Genomic DNA, 19070 nt, shown 5'->3' on the forward strand with positions numbered 1-19070 from the left:
CAATCTGAGTATATCAAAATATTCAACAAATTAGTTTGTAAAGATTTAGAATCGCTTTCACACAAATCAGTACCATACGTTTCAAACATAAGAGATAATTTAACAAAGGCAGAAAGAGCGGCCTTAAATAATCTTAGTAAATGCACAGACGTCGTCTTTAGGGCGGCGGACAAAGGGGGAGGCATTGTCGTACAAAATAGGTGCGACTACCTAAAAGAGGCTAACACCCTACTCTCTGATTCTAAAACTTATCAGAAGTTAACCTTCAACCCAACGGAAAAATACAAAAAAGAATTGTTTGAATTCTTATCCTTGGCAAAATTAGAGGGAATTTTAAACACTAATGAATATAATTACTTATATGAAGTTGCACCTAAAATTGCATGCTTTTACCATCTGCCAAAAATCCATAAGGATTCACTGAATCCCCCTGGTAGACCTATAGTCTCTGGGATAGGCTCTCTGTGCGATAACCTATCCAAATTTATTGACAACTATTTACAACCTATAGTTAAATCCACCAGAGCCTATCTCAGAGACACCATTGACGTGATAAATAAATATGAAGACACCCCTTGGGTCGATAATTACATATGGATCACGTGTGATATATCCTCCCTTTATACGAGCATACCCCATACTAAAGGGTTGGCAGCGATTAAAGATGTGTTGGGTAAGAATAAATTTGCAGAAAAACAGATAGAATTTTTATTGGAAGGAATATCATTTATTTTAAATCATAATTATTTTTTATTTGAGGGCATCTACTATCGTCAACATCAAGGCACAGCGATGGGGACAACCTTCGCCCCATCCTATGCCAATTTATATGTATCTCATTTTGAGGATCATCTTATTTGGAATAACAATCCATTTAAAGATGACATTGCCAAGTATCATCGGTACATAGATGATATTATCATTATCTGGCAAGGTCCTCAAAATAGGATAGATGATTTTTTAAATTATATAAATACCAACACATATAATCTCAATTTCACATTGGAACAATCACCTGTCTCTCTTTCTTTTCTGGATCTTATTCTCTATCACGATGCATCCACTAAGAAAGTAGCTGTTAGAAACTACCGGAAACCTACTGAGAGAAATAGTCTACTAAACATTAAAAGTAGCCATTTGAGACAGTGGAAAAATAATATTCCTTTGGGTCAATTCCAAAGAATAAGACGCAATTGCACCACTACAGAAGATTATCATAAAGAATCAGACATCCTAATAGATAAATTCAGAGAAAAGGGTTACAGTATGGACCTTCTTAAGGAAAGTAAAGCGAAAGTAGATATGATGGATAGGAATTCTCTTTTGAATAAGACCAGTGTACCCAAATACCAAAATACAATTAAAAGTAATCAACCTAAATTTGTAACACAATACAATAATCAGCATTTCAAAATAAAGAATATTTTGAGAAAACATTGGAATGTATTAAAACTAGACCCCGTTCTTAATCATATTTTGGAAGATAAACCACAGGTTATTTTTAAGAAAAGTAAAGACATTAAAAACTATATTGCTCCCACAAAATTAAGAAATAATAAAAAACATCCCATTTCTCTTAACAAATGGTGTGGGGGGAAAAATGGCCTATATCCATGCAAAAAGATTGATTGTGTCTTGTGCCCTTTAATAGATCAAGACAGCACCCATTTTTCCAACTACAACCACAGTAAACAGTATGCTTGTAAAGACAGATACACATGTCACACCACATATGTGGTTTATCAATTGGTCTGTAAATGTGGCCATATCTATGTAGGGCGCACAAAAAGGAAAATTAAGTATAGAATTAGAGAACATGTAAATAATATCATATCTGGCTTTGATAATCATAGTGTGTCTCGCCATTTCAAAACCCACCATAATCAAAATCCCCAAGATCTCTCAGTTAAAATTATAGAGTGGATAAAACCTAATGTATGGGATACCAATAGGCTTTTAAAACTCAGACAACAGGAAACGTATTGGATTAAAAGTCTCAACTGTTTGGAGCCTAATGGACTTAATATAGAAATTGACTTGCAGGCTTTTTTATAATATATAATTTTAATATATTCATACACTATTTTTTAATATCAATTGTGTGTTTTTATCTTTGATATACATATATATATATTAGATGCATTTATTATGTGTGGATGCGTAATTCACTTTGTTTCATATATATATTTATATAGCTTTTTTAGCACTTGGTTGTTCATTTGTTATTTTTAGTACTTTGGTATGAACTTATAATTTGTCATGTTTTTATCGTTTGGTACTATGTATATGTTTGTGTTTTTTATATTAGTTGATATGATAATGTATTAGGAATGTATTATTGTGATATTGTATATTAATCAATTCTTGTTCGTTATAACACTATGCAGTTATCTTTTACCAAATTTTATCGTGTTTTACCGTATATGATTGGTTAAAAAAGAGGGTGTGTGCAGTCACACTCCTCTTCATAAGAGCCTCCCCGCCCCCTTCACATAGCACTCTTGAGAAAGTCACGCCGAGACGTGACGAAACGCGTAGAGAACCGCCCACTGCCCGCCCACCCTTTGAGCTAATCGTTCCTGTGAAGCCGCCCCAGCTCTAAGTCTGCAGCTACGAGCTTGGAGGTTAAAAGAGCCGAGGAACGCTTTGTACTCTCAGCTACAACGCACACTTAGCTTGCCATATCACTTGCACCTGTTTTAATATCGATTCAGAACTTTGGTCCACAATTGGCTTTATGATTGTGGCTTTATGAACTTTGCTTGGAGGTAATTCCTCAAGGACCCACTTTGATATACCTGAATCTGGCAATACTAAGGAAGATACAAAGGGACAAGCTTACTCTGACACCTCATCAACACAGATGAATGCTGGCATGAGACGATAAGTCTATGGTTTTATTTCAATTATATGCCGATTTTATATTTTTATTTTGTAAGTGGCCATTTGTCGTGTGTATTATTAAATTGATGTTACTCTGCATTTGAGTCCGCGCTCTTCTCTTCTCTATTTTTAGAGAAAAACGTCTATGGAGACTATTATATTACCCAAGAATTCTACCCTGGTTCTCTCTCTAGATTATCTTCCAGCCATGGGATCGAAGAAGACAGAGGAGAGATTCCGAATGGTCCACTCTCAGAAAAATGTCTTGGAGAATGTTGCGTAGGCTGGGAATCAGACCTGGGTCAACTACTTGGAAGGCAGCTATGCTCACCACTATACCAGCTAGACCTAACAGAAGATCAATAAACTGGAAGTGCTGGTCCAGGAATGCAAACCTTAGGAACTGGAAGTGGTCCATGAGGATTGGTACGTGAAGGGAGCATCCTTCAACTCTATCGTGGTCATGAACTGCCCGTCTCGAACGAGGGGCAGAATGGACCTATTATCTCCCTCTTGAACGAGGGGACATATAAAAACTTGTTTAAGCACTTCAGGTCCAAATCGGACGGAAACTTCCCTCCTTCTTTGGAACCACGAAAAGGTTTGAATAGTATCCCAAACCTCTCACTGCGATAGGCACCAGGACAATAACTCCTAAGGGGACAGATCCCGTACGCACCCCAGCAAGGCTTCCCCCCTTTCTGGTCAGGAAGACAGGAGCGAGAGGAGGTACTGCCCTTGGGTGGCTGAGACTTGAAACCTATCTTGTAACCCTGAGCTATGACGTCCAGGACCTATGGATCCTGCACGTCCCTGAACCAAGCAACTGAAAAGAGCGACGGTCTGCCCCCTACTTGATTCAGAAGAGGACCGGGGCCCGCCGTTAATGCCAACTTAGACTCGGTGGGCTTCTTGCTCTGCTTGGATTTATTCCAGGACTAAGCCGGCTTCCAAGAGCTCTTGGTTTGCTAAGGCTTAGCGAAGGACTGCTGACAAGGGCTTTATCAAAAACGAAAACAACAAAAATTGTCCCTTAGACTCGTTCATATTCTCTTGCGGTAGAAGGGCACCCTTGCCCCCTTTGACCGTGGAGATAACTGAGTCCAGGCCTGGACCAAACAAAATCATTCCCTTAAAGGGGAGGGAAAGAAGTCTAGACTTAGAAGTCATATCCGAAGACCATGACTAAAACCAGAGCCCGATGGGCCTGAACAGAAAAAGCTGAAGCCTTAGCATTTAGGCGAATAATCTGTCTAATAGCATCACAGATAAAAGAATTAGCAACCCTCAAGGCCATAAATCTTTCCTGAGTAACGTCGAGGGGACCTCTCCACCCCGATCAATCCTATAAGGAGTCACACCAAAAGGTAGTTTCTCCAGCAATCGCGGCAACGGCCACCTCCGGTTGAAACAAATATCCTGTATGTTGAAAGAACTTTCTAAACAGAGTTTCCATCCTTTATCTATGGGCTCTTAAAACGAAGAGCTATCCGCAAACGGAATAGTAATACGTTTAGCAAGGGTGAAGATAGCGCGCCATCCCCCTTTTAGGGACGGAATCTCACAACTCCATTGAGAGTCCAGGACCGGGAACGATTTGTTAAAGGGAGAAGAGAGGAAAAATCCAGTCCCATTCATTCTTAATAATGTTCACCATCTAACAGGAGGAAGGAAGGATAAGGTACCACCCTGTCCTCAAACTCTATCCAATTTAGGAATCAAAGGTTCCTCAGGCAATTTGGCCTCTGGAACCACTGAATTTGCCAAAAAACTTCCTTTAGAAGAAAGCGCAGACTCCGACCCAGAATGTTCATAATCTGAAGTCTCAGAAAGAACTTCATCCTCTGATAACCCTATCAGTTAAAGCCAATAAATTATCTCTGATGTACTCTGGGAAGGAGTGCAATATGTAACCTTTAGCATGTGCTTAGCAGGGCGAGGTAAAGCATTAAAGGCCGCAGACACTGCCGTCGGAGCTACGCAGTAAAGACTGGTGAAAAATGGCCTCCTCCAGATGGAGGATCAGCAATGCTACGGGAAACTGCATGTGTAGAGCGATAAGCATGTAGGGTACGCACCTCACTGGACGACAACTCATTAGAGGTGGACTGCTCAGTGGTATCAAACATGTTTGAAATGATCACATTATCAAGGCATATAGAACATAATTGAGGGGGTGGTACTAAGGCCTCCTCACAGTATAAACAGAAATTTCTATTTAGGAATAGAGGGAGTGCCCTCTAAGTAACAGAATCCTCCATTGCTAGTGCAATAACCGGAGAATTATAGAAATAAAACATTATTTTATTAAAAAAAACTGCACCTTTATATCCCAATGGCTGGGGCACTCACCACCTCCCATGACCCAGACAGATAGAGAGTTAGGACTCCTCTCTGATAGACACCCAGTCAGGAAGAGGGAAAGAATAACATGGTGCACAATGCAGGACCAATCCTGCTATGAGAAAAAGCGCGCCAAGCTTGTAAGCTGCATGGCTCTGAAAAGGAAAGCTGTATATTCCATAACAGCCTATGAGCCCATAACATCTCACACATAAAAGCAGCATAAAATCAAATAAACATATACAATTATTCACCCCTGTTCAACAATCCCCCTCAGGAGATATTAACCCTTGATTCTAAACAGATAAAAGGAGTCACACTGTAACCCTGTCTTCTAGCGTTATCATACATGTATACAAAAATGAAACTATCTTACCAGAATTTATGCCGTGGAACAGGTTAGTAGCATCGTTCCCGACATAGTCTTGAGAGCAGAAAGCAGGCAGCAAAACTCGTCAACGCTGATTGCTTATGGAGCTGTTAATTTGAGTCAAGATGGTTTCGCAGAGACGACTCTCCCTGCATCTCCGGACTCTAACTTTCACCCATGCTCTCACTGAGAGACTGACAGGACTACTTAAAACTCCAGTCCCATTGTGAAGAGTACTTACCCTCCATAAGAGACTACTCCGAATCTTCCGACACTTCTCTGCCAACCATCTGTGACGAAAAGCAAAGAATGACTGGGGGATGAGGGGAGTGGGGGAGATATTTAATCTTTGCCGCCTCCTCCTAAGGGCCAGGTTCTTAATTCCCACAAGTAATGAATGAAGCAGTGGACTCTCCTCCCATTAAGATGGAAATTATATTTACTAAACATACATTTAAATAGACTTGAAAGGATTTTATAAAAAAAAATGTGTGTGTGTATCTAATACAGGGACCTGTAACACTTAATATGGGAGCATGCCCTAGCTGCCCATTGCTATGGCAGAAGAGAACAGGATTACTGTGTATGTAACATTAAAGGGATACTGTACACAAACAATTTCTGTCATTCATATGAAAGAGCTGCGTCTAAACATGTTGATTTATTTTTTTAATGAATTAAACCTAATACACCTGTATCAGTTGTGTACCTATTACTAATGCCCATTGGCTAACAGACACTTCCTACTAATGCACATTGGTTAACATACATATCATATTAATGAGCATTGGCTGACAGACACTTTCTATAAATGCCCATTGTCTAACATACACTTCCTACTAATCCACATTGGCTGACAGACACTTCCTTTTAATGCCCATTGGCTAACAGATACTTCCTAATAATGAGCATTGGCTAGCAGACACTTCCTACTAATGCCCATTGGCTGACAAACACTCCCTATTAATGCCCATTTGCTAAAAGACACTTCCTACTAATGCGTATTGGCTGACAGACACTTCCTATGAATGGGCATTGCCTAACACACACTTCCTACTAATGCGCATTGCCTAACACACACTTCCTACTAATGCGCATTGGCTAACAGACACTTCCTACTAATGCGCATTGGCTAACAGACACTTCCTACTAATGCGCATTGGCTAACAGACACTTCCTATTAATGCGCATTGGCTAATACTTCCAGCTAATTTTCATTTAGCATTAGTATAATGCACCTATTTACTAATGAGGATTTTAAACAGCATTTACTTCACATTTTTTCAGACAAAGTCAATATGTTGTGATATTTATTCATATGATTATCAGATAATGTTGGCATACATCTTGGTTCCTTTCTGAAAGTATCATCAAAGCTCTGTGCTACGCCCTGTGCAGAAGCCATATTTAAAGGGATAGTCAAGTCCAAAAAAAACCTTCATGATTTAAATAGGGCATGTCATTTTAAACAACTTCCAAATTTACTTTCATCACCAATTTTGCTTTGTTCTTTTGGTATTCTTAGTTGAAAGCTAAACCTAGGAGGTTCATATGCTAATTTCTTAGACCTTGAAGACTGCCTCTAATCTGAATGCATTTTAAACACTAGAGGCCATTAGTTCATCTGTATAATATAGATAACATTGAGCTCATGCACGTGAAGTGACCTAGGAGTGAGCACTGATTGGCTAAAATGCAAGTCTGTCAAAATAACTGAAATAAGGGGGTAGTCAGTAGAAGCTTAGATACAAGGTAATTACAGAGGTAAAACATATATTAATATAACTGTGTTCGTTATGCAAAACTGGGGAATGGGTAATAAAAGGGATTATCTTTCTTTTTAAACAACACAAATTCTGGTGTTGACTGAACCTTTAACACTATATTATACCTGACTAAAGACGGTCTTCTTGTAGGTGGGGTCCAGCAAGGGGTTATCACGATGTTCCACCGCAAGTCTACGGTTTATGTACAAACGAGGCATAAAATTTGGTTTGCTGGTCTCAGAGTCCTTCAAGCACTGGGCTATGAGTGCCGAGCGCCGTTTGGAGATCAGCAGGAACTGTTTCACATGCTGATTATGGGAACAGAAGAAAAGTCCAATTACACAACTGATCATCCCAAGCATGGACTCAAATAAAGTGTCTCTGCCCTATTGCATTATATTATTTGATAGGGGCTGATATGAAGACAGCGGAAAAAAGAGGGGAATAATAAAACATAGTAATAATGATCTAATATTAGATAAGCGGAGAATAGTGTAAATCTGTTGATATATTTTATTTACACAATACAGGGGGATTCTGCTGTCTGTATAGCAAGAACTGTTTGCCACTGTTACACTGTGTGAGTAAAACCATTTCAATAGATTTGCACTATGCTTCCCTATTGCTCATATGCACTTTTCTAACATTAGATGAGCGCTGGATGCTGCTGAAGGAACTGCTGGTGATTCAGCTGCAAGAAGAACAGTACTCAGTAGATGGATTAAAGGGACATATAACTCCAAAGGTTTCTTTCTTGATACAGATAGAGAATACAGTTTTAAATAACTTTCCAATTTACTTCTATTATAAAATTTTCTTTGTTTTCTTGTTATCCCTTGTGGAAAAGTAGGAAGGTAGGTTCAGGAGTGTGCACGTACCTGCAGCACTATATGGTAACAGTATTGCAACAATGTTATACATTAGCAAGAGCACTAGATGGCAGCATTATTTCCTGTCATGTAGTACTAATGTTATACATTAGCAAGAGCACTAGATGGCAGCATTATTTCCTGTCATGTAGTACTAATGTTATACATTAGCAAGAGCACTAGATGGCAGCACTATTTCCTGTCATGTAGTACTAATGTTATACATTAGCAAGAGCACTAGATGGCAGCACTATTTCCTGTCATGTAGTACTAATGTTATACATTAGCAAGAGCACTAGATGGCAGCACTATTTCCTGTCATGTAGTACTAATGTTATACATTAGCAAGAGCACTAGATGGCAGCATTATTTCCTGTCATGTAGTACTAATGTTATACATTAGCAAGAGCACTAGATGGCAGCACTATTTCCTGTTATGTACTACTAATGTTATACATTAGCAAGAGCACTAGATAGCAGCACTATTTCCTGTCATGTAGTAATAATGTTATACATTAGCAAGAGCGCTAGATGGCAGCACTATTTCCTGTCATGTAGTACTAATGTTATACATTAACAAGAACACTAGATGGCAGCACTATTTCCTGTCATGCAGTACAAATGTTATACATTAGCAAGAGCACTAGATGGCAGCACTATTTCCTGTCATGTAGTACTAATGTTATACATTAGCAAGCGCACTAGATGGCAGCACTATTTCCTGTCATGTAGTAATAATGTTATACATTAGCAAGAGCACTAGATGGCAGCACTATTTCCTGTCATGTAGTACTAATGTTATACATTAGCAAGAGCGCTAGATGGCAGCACTATTTTCTGTCATGTAGTACTAATGTTATACATTAGCAAGAGCACTAGATGGCAGCACTATTTCCTGTCATGTAGTACTAATATTATACATTAGCAAGAGCACTAGATGGCAGCACTATTTCCTGTCATGTAGTACTAATGTTATACATTAGCAAGAGCACTAGATGGCAGCACTATTTCCTATCATGTAGTAATAATGTTATACATTAGCAAGAGCACTAGATGGCAGCACTATTTCCTGTAATGTAGTACTAATATTATACATTAGCAAGAGCACTAGATGGCAGCACTATTTCATGTCATGTAGTACTAATGTTATACATTAGCAAGAGCACTAGATGGCAGCACTATTTCCTGTCATGTAGTAATAATGTTATTCATTAGCAAGAGCACTAGATGGCAGCTGTCATGCAGTACTAATGTTATTCATTAGCAAGAGCACTAGATGGCAGCACTATTTTCTGTCATGCAGTACTAATGTTATTCATTAGCAAGAGCACTAGATGGCAGCACTATTTCCTGTCATGCAGTACTAATGTTATTCATTAGCAAGAGCACTAGATGGCAGCACTATTTCCTGTCATGCAGTACAAATGTTATTCATTAGCAAGAGCACTAGATGGCAGCACTATTTCCTGTCATGTAGTACTAATGTTATTCATTAGCAAGAGCACTAGATGGCAGCACTATTTCCTGTCATGTACTACTAATGTTATTCATTAGCAAGAGCACTAGATGGCAGCACTATTTCCTGTCATGTAGTACTAATGTTATACATTAGCAAGAGCACTAGAGGGCAGCACTATTTCCTCTCATGTAGTACTAATGTTATACATTAGCAAGAGCACTAGATGGCAGCACTATTTCCTGTCATGTAGTACTAATGTTATACATTAGCAAGAGCACTTGATGGCAGCACTATTTCCTGTCATGTAGTACTAATGTTATACATTAGCAAGAGCACTAGATGGCAGCACTATTTCCTGTCATGTAGTACTAATGTTATTCATTAGCAAGAGCACTAGTTGGCAGCACTATTTCCTGTCATGTAGTACCCAAAACATGTGCACATTACCTATCTAGATATCTCTTCAACAAAGAATAATATGAGAACAAAGTAAATTTGATAATAGAATTAAATTCAAAACTTTTTAAAATTGTATTCACTAGTTACTAAATATATGGTTAATTTAGACAAAGTTTAGTATTGTTTTAAATTAATCACATATGGCTCAATCCAATCTAAAAAAATAAACATTAAAAATATTTAAATCTGTTGGCGCTCTACAAATAACAGATAATAAATAAAAACATAAATTATGCTTACCTGATAATTTCATTTCCATCGTGGGGATGAGAGTCCACTGCTTCATTCATCACTTGTGGGAAATAAGAACCTGGCCACCAGGAGGAGACAAAGATACCCTAGCCAAAGGCTTAAATACCTTCCCCACTTCCCTCATCCCCCAGTCATTCTGCCAAGGGAACAAGGAACAGTAGGAGAAATATCAGGGTATAAATGGTGCCAGAAGAACAAAAATAAATTTAGGTTTGCCCACCGGAGAACGGGTTGGAGCAGTGGACTCTCCTCCCCACAATGGAAATGAAATTATCAGGTAAGCATCATTTATTTTTTCCATCTAAAGGGGAGGAAAGTCCACTGCTTCATTCATCACTTGTGGGAACAAATACCCAAGCTCTAGAGGACACTGAATGAAGAAAACGGGAGGGTAAAGGAGGTGGAGCCTATACTGAGGGCACCACAGCCTGCAGAACCTCTCTCAAAAGCTGCTTCCGCCGAAGCAAAGACGTAAAATTTTAAAAATTTTGCAAACGTATGTAAGGAAGATCAGGTTGCCGCCTTACAAATCTGCTCCATAGACGCCTCATTCTTAAAGGCCCAAGAAGAGGCCACAGCTCTAGTCGAGTGAGCCGTAATCCTCTGAGGAGGCTTGTGTCCCGCTATCTCTTATGCCAGACAGATCATACTCCTCAACCAAAAAGATAGAGAAGTGGCAGAGGCCCTTTTTGTCCCCTACGCTTCCCTGAGTACACAACAAATAAGGATGAAGTCTGTCTGAACTCCTTCGTGGCCTGAAGATAAAACCTCAACGCCCGAACCACGTCCAGATTATGAAGTAACTTCTCCTACGAAGAAGAAGGGTTAGGACACAAAGAAGGAACTACTATTTCCTGATTGATGTTAGACTCAACACCACCTTGGGAAGGAATCCCAATCCAGTGCGAAGAACAGCCTTATCAGCATGAAAAACTAAGTAGGGAGGCTCACATTGCAAGGCCGCCAACTCAGAGACTCTGTGTGCTGATGCAATAGCCAGTAATAATAGGACTTTCCGTGAAAGAACCTTAATGTCAAGGGCATGTTTAGGCTCAAATTGAGCCCTTTGCAAAACCTTAAGAACCAAGTTTAAGCTCCAAGGAGGAACCAGACTCCTGAATACAGGCCTGATCCTAACCTGTCATACTCTGCAAGGGAGCAGGTTCAGGAGTAAGGAGCTGTTGTGCAGAGGTGTCAGGTTTTGGGGTTAATGTTGTGTTTTGTCTGCGTGAGTCTTTCCTTTTAGGCATAATTAAACAGGTACAAGGTTTTAGGAAATAAAGGAGATGGTTTTATTTATAGGATAAAGCAATGCAGAGATATGCAATTAGATAAGACAAAGTCTAAAAGTTGTTGTATTAGGCAGGAATACAGTTCTTTATAATAACAGGCAGGATACTTGCATATGCTCTAGACTGGAACAGTGAAATTACACGCAGGAAAGCAGAGCTTTGTAATAACAAGCAGGATACTTGCATATGCTGTAGAACTGGAGCCGAGTAGAATCAGGCAGGAAAACAGAGCTTGTATAACAGACAGGATACTTGCGTATGCTGAAGACTGGAATGTGTAATTACACTCAGGAAGGCAGAGCTTTGTAATAACAAGCAGGATACTTGCATATGCTGTAGAACTGGTACTTTAAGGAAACTTGCATAAACTGCAAACTGGTACTTTGTAGAAACAAACAGGATATTTGCATAGACTGCAATTGGAACTTTGTAGTATCAGGAAACAAGCAAGCAAAAGTACCTGAATCAGTCCTTAGGAAATAAAGTTTTAGGCAAGTTCAATTGCCAGGAATTCAGTCCAAAAATGAAACACAGTACCAAGGAATTATCCAGAAGAGAAGTCAGTAATTGAAACAGAAGTCAGGAACCAGGAAATCCAAGATAACTGTATTTCTCACAGGAAACAGGAGCAGAGAGTGTTTGAGAGTATCACTCTTAATGTGAAAGCCCAGAATTACAAACAAACCACCAAGATAAAGCAGGCTGCTGATTAATTGATTTCTTTCAGCTGGCAAGCAGGTGGAGCCAGAGAGCCAAAGTTGCAGCAAACAGAAAAACACAATATTCCTTTCCTGTGATCAAGCCATCTGGTGGCATAGTGGTAACACAACAGGCTGGGAAATAACAGCTGCAGAAATAGAGACAGGTCCCAGGTTCAATTCCAGGCTGAACCCTGACATAACCAGAGTGTTAACAAAGGACTGAATGTCAGGAAGCTCTGCAAGCTTCTTATGCAACAGTACAGATAAAGCCGAAATTTGTCCCCTTAGGGAACTGGCGGTAAGACCCTTATCCGGCCCGTCCTGGAGAAAGGCCAAAATCCTGGATACTCTGACCTAATGCCAGGAATATCCTCGTTCCTCACACCAGGACAAGTAGGTCCTCCACACCTTGTGGTAGATGCATCTAGTGACCGGATTCCTGGCCTGGATGAGAGTGTTGATCACTCTCTCTGAAAAACCTCTTTTGGCTAGGCATTCAATCTCCACGCAGTCAGCAACAGAGAATCTAGATTTTGATGTAGAAAAGGACCTTGAATTAACAGATCCTTGCGACAAGGTAACTTCCACGGCGGATATGACGACATCGCCACTAGATCCGCAAACCATGTCCTCAGCGGACACGACGGAGCAATCAGAATAGCAGAAGCTTGCTCCTGCTTGAAGCGGGCCACTACTAGAGGTAGCAGAGGCAACGGTGGAAATATGTAGATTAGGTTAAAGTCCCAGGGTACCGCCAAGGCGTCTATCAGCTCCGCCTGGGGATCCCTGGATTGCGACCCATATCTGGGTAGCTTGTAATTGAGTCTGGACACCATGAGATCTATTTCCGGCGTCCCCCATCTGCTGCAGATCTCCGCAAACATCTCTGGGTGGAGAGACCATTCCCCTGGATAAAACGTCTGTCTGCTCAAAAAATCTGCTTCCCAGTTGTCCACACCCGGAATGTGGATCGCCGAGAGCGAACAATTGTGAGTCTCTGCCCATTCCAGAATCCGAGATACTTCCCTCATTGCTAGGCAACTTCTCGTCCCCCCCCCCCTGGTAGTTTATGTACGCCACCAAGGTGATGTTGTCCGATTGGAATCTGATGAATTGGGACGACCCCAGAGGGGGCCAAGCCTTCAGAGCGTTGAATATCGCTCGAAGTTCCAGAATATTTATAGGTAGACTCGATTCCTCTCGAATCCATCTGCCTTGTGCCTTTTCTGGCACCCCAAACGGCTCCCCATCCTGATAGACTCGCATCTGTGGTTACAATCTCCCAGGATGGTCTCAGAAAGGATGTCCCCTGAGACAGCTGCCCCGGTCGGGTCCACCAATATAGGGACTCCCTCACCCATCTGTCTAAAGATATCTGTGGGGACAAATCTGAATGATCGCCGTTCCATTGTCTCAACATGCACAGCTGCAGAGGTCTGAGATGGAACCTGGCAAATGGAATGACATCTATGCTGGATACCATGAGCCCGATTAGCTCCATACACCTGGCCACAGATGTCCTGCAGGATGTCTGCAGGGCTAGACAGTTGAACGCCAACTTGCAACGTCTCTGGTCCGTCAGAAATATCTTCATCGCAGAAGAATCTAGTATCGTATCTCAGAACTCCACCCTGTTGATGGGGACTAATGAACTCTTTCCTTTGTTTATCTTCCACTCGTGGGATCGAAGTAGAAGGAGGAGAGCTCTCAAATGATCCTCCACCAGACTGTAGGATGGAGCCTGGACCAAAATATCATCTAAATACAGAGCCACTACAATCCCTCTGTCTCTCGCTACTGCGAGAAGAGCTCCTAGAACCTTTGTAAAGACTCTTGGGGCCATAGCCAGACCAAATGGAAGGGCCACAAACTGGAAGTGCTGGTCCAGGAAGGCGAACCTTAGAAATTTGACGTGATCCTTGTGAATTGGAACATGAAGGTAATCATCCTTCAGGTCTATAGTCGTCATGACAATTACCCAGTGAGATCCCTCACACACGCCAGGAAGGCGTCTCTCTTTTCTGGTCTTGAAAGGAGGAACCTGCCCCTAGGCGGATACAATTTGAAACCTATCATGTAACCCTGGGCGACGACCTCCAGGACCCAAGGGTCTGTAACGTCTCCCCTCCAGGCCCCCTCAAAGAGAGATAATCTGCCCCCTACCTGGTCCAAGAACGGGTTGGGGGCTGCTACTTCATGCCGATTTTGACTCAATGGGCTTCTTGTTTTGCTTGGACTTGTTCCAAGAGTTTGCTGGCTTCAAAGACCCTTTGGATTGCTCAGATTTTACGGAAGGCTGCTTGTGCTGAGAGTTAAAATAGTTTAGAAAAGGTAATTATCTACCTGGTTGGGCAGAACTATGCTCACCTTCAAAACTTTCCCAAAAGGTTTGAATGTAATTAGTATCGATATAAGGTGGCGCAAATCAATGCAGTTCTGTCTTTAGTGGTGTGATTGGAGATATTCTCCCAATATATATATAAAAAAGTACACTAGTGTTTTATAAATCTAATAAATAATTTATTTCTTAAGATATATACCTAGACATAGTAAATTTTCATAATAGACATCTGTATAATAAACAGTAAATGAATTAAAATAAATTTAAAAAATGCTAAACACCGGTGTTGCTAATTTAAGCTAATAAAACAATAATAAAAAATGCAATTGCATAAAAATCACGCATAAGAATACGAATAAACCTTTAATGTGTAATAATATAAATATTACTAATATTCTTGTACACAGAGGTAGGTGCAGTCCAATGTTCCCTCTAATTTTTTTTCCGTGCGTGCAATTATTTTTTTCTGTGTGCGGGCTTGATACCGCTTGTGTGCGGCAATATATATATATATATATATATATATATATATATATATATATATATATATATATATATATATATATATATATATTTTTAACATTTTATTACAGTTTATATTATTAAATATTTCAAGCTTTTTACACCGGTTTTACTTTAACCACGTCTATAAAAACATCCTAACATAAAATATTCCTGCTTTAAAATATAAACAAATATATATATATATATATACATATATACACACAGCATAATGAAATAAACCTGGAGACAGTAAATGTTGTTATAAGGCGATTATAACCCTGAGACCTGGGGTGTGAGAATATTTTGTTGGAATATTCACAATTCTTAAAGTCCATGTGAATACACTGGACTTCTAGTGCAAAAAACAGGCCCCCTTTATTTAATTGTTGATAACTGATTTTAGTATATATATATATATATATATATATATATATATATATATATATATATATATATATATATATATCACATTGCTGTTAACTGATTTTAGCAAATATAGAAGAGAGAAAAAGTCTAAAAATAAGATTAAATGAGATCTTTGAGAAAAAAAAATAGGCCCGGGCATTTTAAGGCAAAGCAGCCCTCCCATACATACTTACACACAAACATCACAGGTAAATTCCGATGCATGCACACTACATATAAACACACTCATATGCACACACCACACACACACAAACACCACATACACACACTCATATGCACACACGCCACATACACACATATAAATACACACCACATACACACCCACCACATACACATACCCACAAACACATGCACACATGAGCTTCATCAAACACGACAATACAAAGGGGACCAAAGGAACACATCACTTTGCAATGAAGCACATATCCTGAAAGTCAGACTGCTGTATAAATACTGCAAACACACCTATGCCTCCTTGCAGTATAAAAGGCTACTCCTGGCAACTAGTTTACTTCCCAAAACACTAAATCTTACTGTTCTGAAATATTAAAATTACTTCACAGACTCTGTAAAATAAAAAGTTTCAAGACAACAAATAACTAACCGTTACCTTCCACAGCCTCAATCCACCAGTTAATGTCAGGAAACCACAAGCACCTAACTCCTTCTCTAGCCTCACCATGTAGGAGCATCCCTGGACAAGTTTCTTACAAAGAAAGCTTCCACCTGCATTACAACCAATAACTTATGGGATCTGATAACATGCCGGTGGGTGTGTAAATGAGTGCAGCCTACTCGCTCCACCCAAAAAGCGGACCTGCTTGCAGCATTGTGTCCCCACATTATTTTCATAAGAAGAAGCCCATGTGCGGCAACAGTGAAGAAAAAAAAAAATAAAAAAAATATATATATATATATATATATATATATATATATATATATATATATATATATATATATATATATATATATATATATATAATCAACCAGCCCTTATACATATACAATAGTTTACAAAAGATTAAATATCTAGAAGCATTGAGAGGACTCAGGGTTTATATATATATTTTATGTATAGACAGCAGCCCCTCTGTTGCTAGTGCCACCCACAATACACAGAGGGACATGATGTGTACTTTTCTTTCTTCAAATAAGGGATTTAATTTGATGTTCTTGTAGCTGCCTTATATTTCTACTAATAACATATATGAAAATATGTGTACATATGTGCCATTTCTTTAAAATTATGAAATGTTTTTGTGGAAATATTTGAATAATTTGCAAACATTTGAAAGCATTTTATGTATAATATTGGGGTATTTTTGAAACTGCAAAAAAAAAATGATTGGCTCAATTAAAACAAGTTAACTCTATGAAAAAATATTTAATTACCCCTGCCCTTACTTTTTTTCTTTTTCTTATTTTTTATGCACATGGCAATAAAATATCAGCTCGTGGTGGATACATGAGTATGTTAGAAATAGGATAGAGGATCATTTTGAAGAAATTATAATTGCTAGAAAGTTCACTCATTTCCTATATATACAGATTAATTTATTAATTAGTCATAAAATATGTATGACACTCAGTGGCGTATTTAGGTTTTGTGCTGCCCTAGGCACTCAAAATTCTGCTGCCCCCCCCCCCCAACATACACAAACACACACAAAAAAAAAATATATATATATATATAATACATATATATATATATATATATATATATATATATATACACACACACATACATACATACATATGCACATACATACACAAATGCACACCAACATACACAGATATACACTCATACATACACACTATGTGGCAAAGTCTGAAGAAGGGGTTAATAGTTATTCTGAAATAGGAATCCCCAACCCCCAGCAACACATTTCCCATGTGATTTATTTTTTCTGATAACCTATTGACATCATCCTCATGACAAGTAGGTTAGAGATAGATAGCAGGAGGGGAGATGCCACACAGTCTTGAGAAGGAATTGAGGAAATGAGAGCAGGGAGGGGGGAGACTACCAACAGAGTCAGACACAGCTACTTTGAAGCATAGATTCATGTAAAGGAGTGTGAACAGCTTCAAACATCTAAGGCACTACTGACAACAAATAATGAATGAGTTTGTTACTCACGCTGTCTAAAGGGTCCTGCTCTAACTCCACCAACATACTTCCTACAGCAGCACGCACGCACGCAGTGTAAAATGATTCTGTGTGCACTACTGACTGCAGTCAGTGCTGGGGGCGATCAGGTGACCTCTGTCTTAGATTGCTCTGTCTTAGATTGTATAATAAATTAAGGGTTTTTGGAGGCAAGTGTCAGGTTTTTTTATGAATGAAGGCTATAGTAACTGCTGTTACTGCCGGTCCCTCCTTGCTGTGCCTCATTTAGCTTTCCCTCTGCGTCCTATGCTAACAGGGCAGGCCAATCAGTTTAGCTAGAGAAGGAGCCGGTCTTATGGCTCTGAGTCTGTAGTCAAAATTAGTGTAGCGACAGTAACTGCTTATTACTCAGTCAGTCTGGGGTTTTTAGTGTAGCGCATACAGGATGTATAGCGCTCTCTTCCACTTCCGGCTCCAACATTCCTACTAGCACTAAGATTAAAAATACTGTGTGCAACACTTATGAGCTAGTGGTGGCAATGCAGAAACCGGGACAGTTGGGAGGCATAGATAGTGGAGGCAGTCAGGCAGGTGCAGAGCTGAGATCCCAAAAATGTAGAACTAATTTGCCAAGTGCCGCCTGCACTGCGCATTGGACCCAGCAATCTGTCACTCATCTAGCCTGATTCTGTGTTCCTGTATACAGCGCTGCTGCCAGCACTGAGCTAATATACTTTTAAGCTGAGTACATTAGCTCGGTGCTGGCATACAGGAACACAGAATCAGGCTAGATGAGTGACAGATTGCTGGGTCCAATGCGCAGTGCAGGCGGCACTTGGCAAATTAGTTCTACAGGCATTTTCCTCTCTCTGCTTCTGCTCACAGCAGGTGCTGCGCGGCCTGATATTCTGCCTGCGCTACACCAGAAGGGAAGGTGCGCGGCCACGCAGCCGCGCACCTTAGAGGGAACAGTGGTGCAGTCACAGGTGGGCTGACAGTTGAAAATGGCACAGAAATGTCCGTTTATTCTCAGCGGAATAAAATGCAGTTTGAGATAGACAAATACTTGAAAATATGCACAGATATGTCCGCTTTCTTGTGTGTCTGTGCTATGGCAAATAGGGGTTCCGATGATTTTTATGCAATTGCATTTTTTATTATTGTTTTATTAGCTTAAAATAGCAACACTGGTGTTTAGCATTTTTTAAATTTATTTTAATTAATTTACTGTTTATTATACAGATGTCTATTTATGAGAATTTACTATGTCTAGGTATATATCTTTAGAAATAAAT

The 19070-nt window shown here is 39.6% G+C and overlaps 1 protein-coding gene across 4 annotated transcripts in view; it reads right to left on the reverse strand.

Annotated features, from left to right (window-relative positions):
• The window catches only part of HECTD3 (HECT domain E3 ubiquitin protein ligase 3), a 156143-nt gene that overhangs the window by 64611 nt on the left and 72462 nt on the right, over positions 1 to 19070 (reverse strand). For all 4 annotated transcript variants that reach the window (XM_053693558.1, XM_053693559.1, XM_053693557.1 and 1 more), the window contains exon 11: positions 7488 to 7670. In XM_053693558.1, coding sequence (XP_053549533.1) covers positions 7488 to 7670 — 183 coding nt within the window. The remainder of the gene's footprint in view (positions 1 to 7487; positions 7671 to 19070) is intronic.

Source organism: Bombina bombina, chromosome 10 (genome assembly GCF_027579735.1).
Source record: "Bombina bombina isolate aBomBom1 chromosome 10, aBomBom1.pri, whole genome shotgun sequence".
In the NCBI taxonomy this organism is placed as follows: Eukaryota; Metazoa; Chordata; class Amphibia; order Anura; family Bombinatoridae; genus Bombina; species Bombina bombina.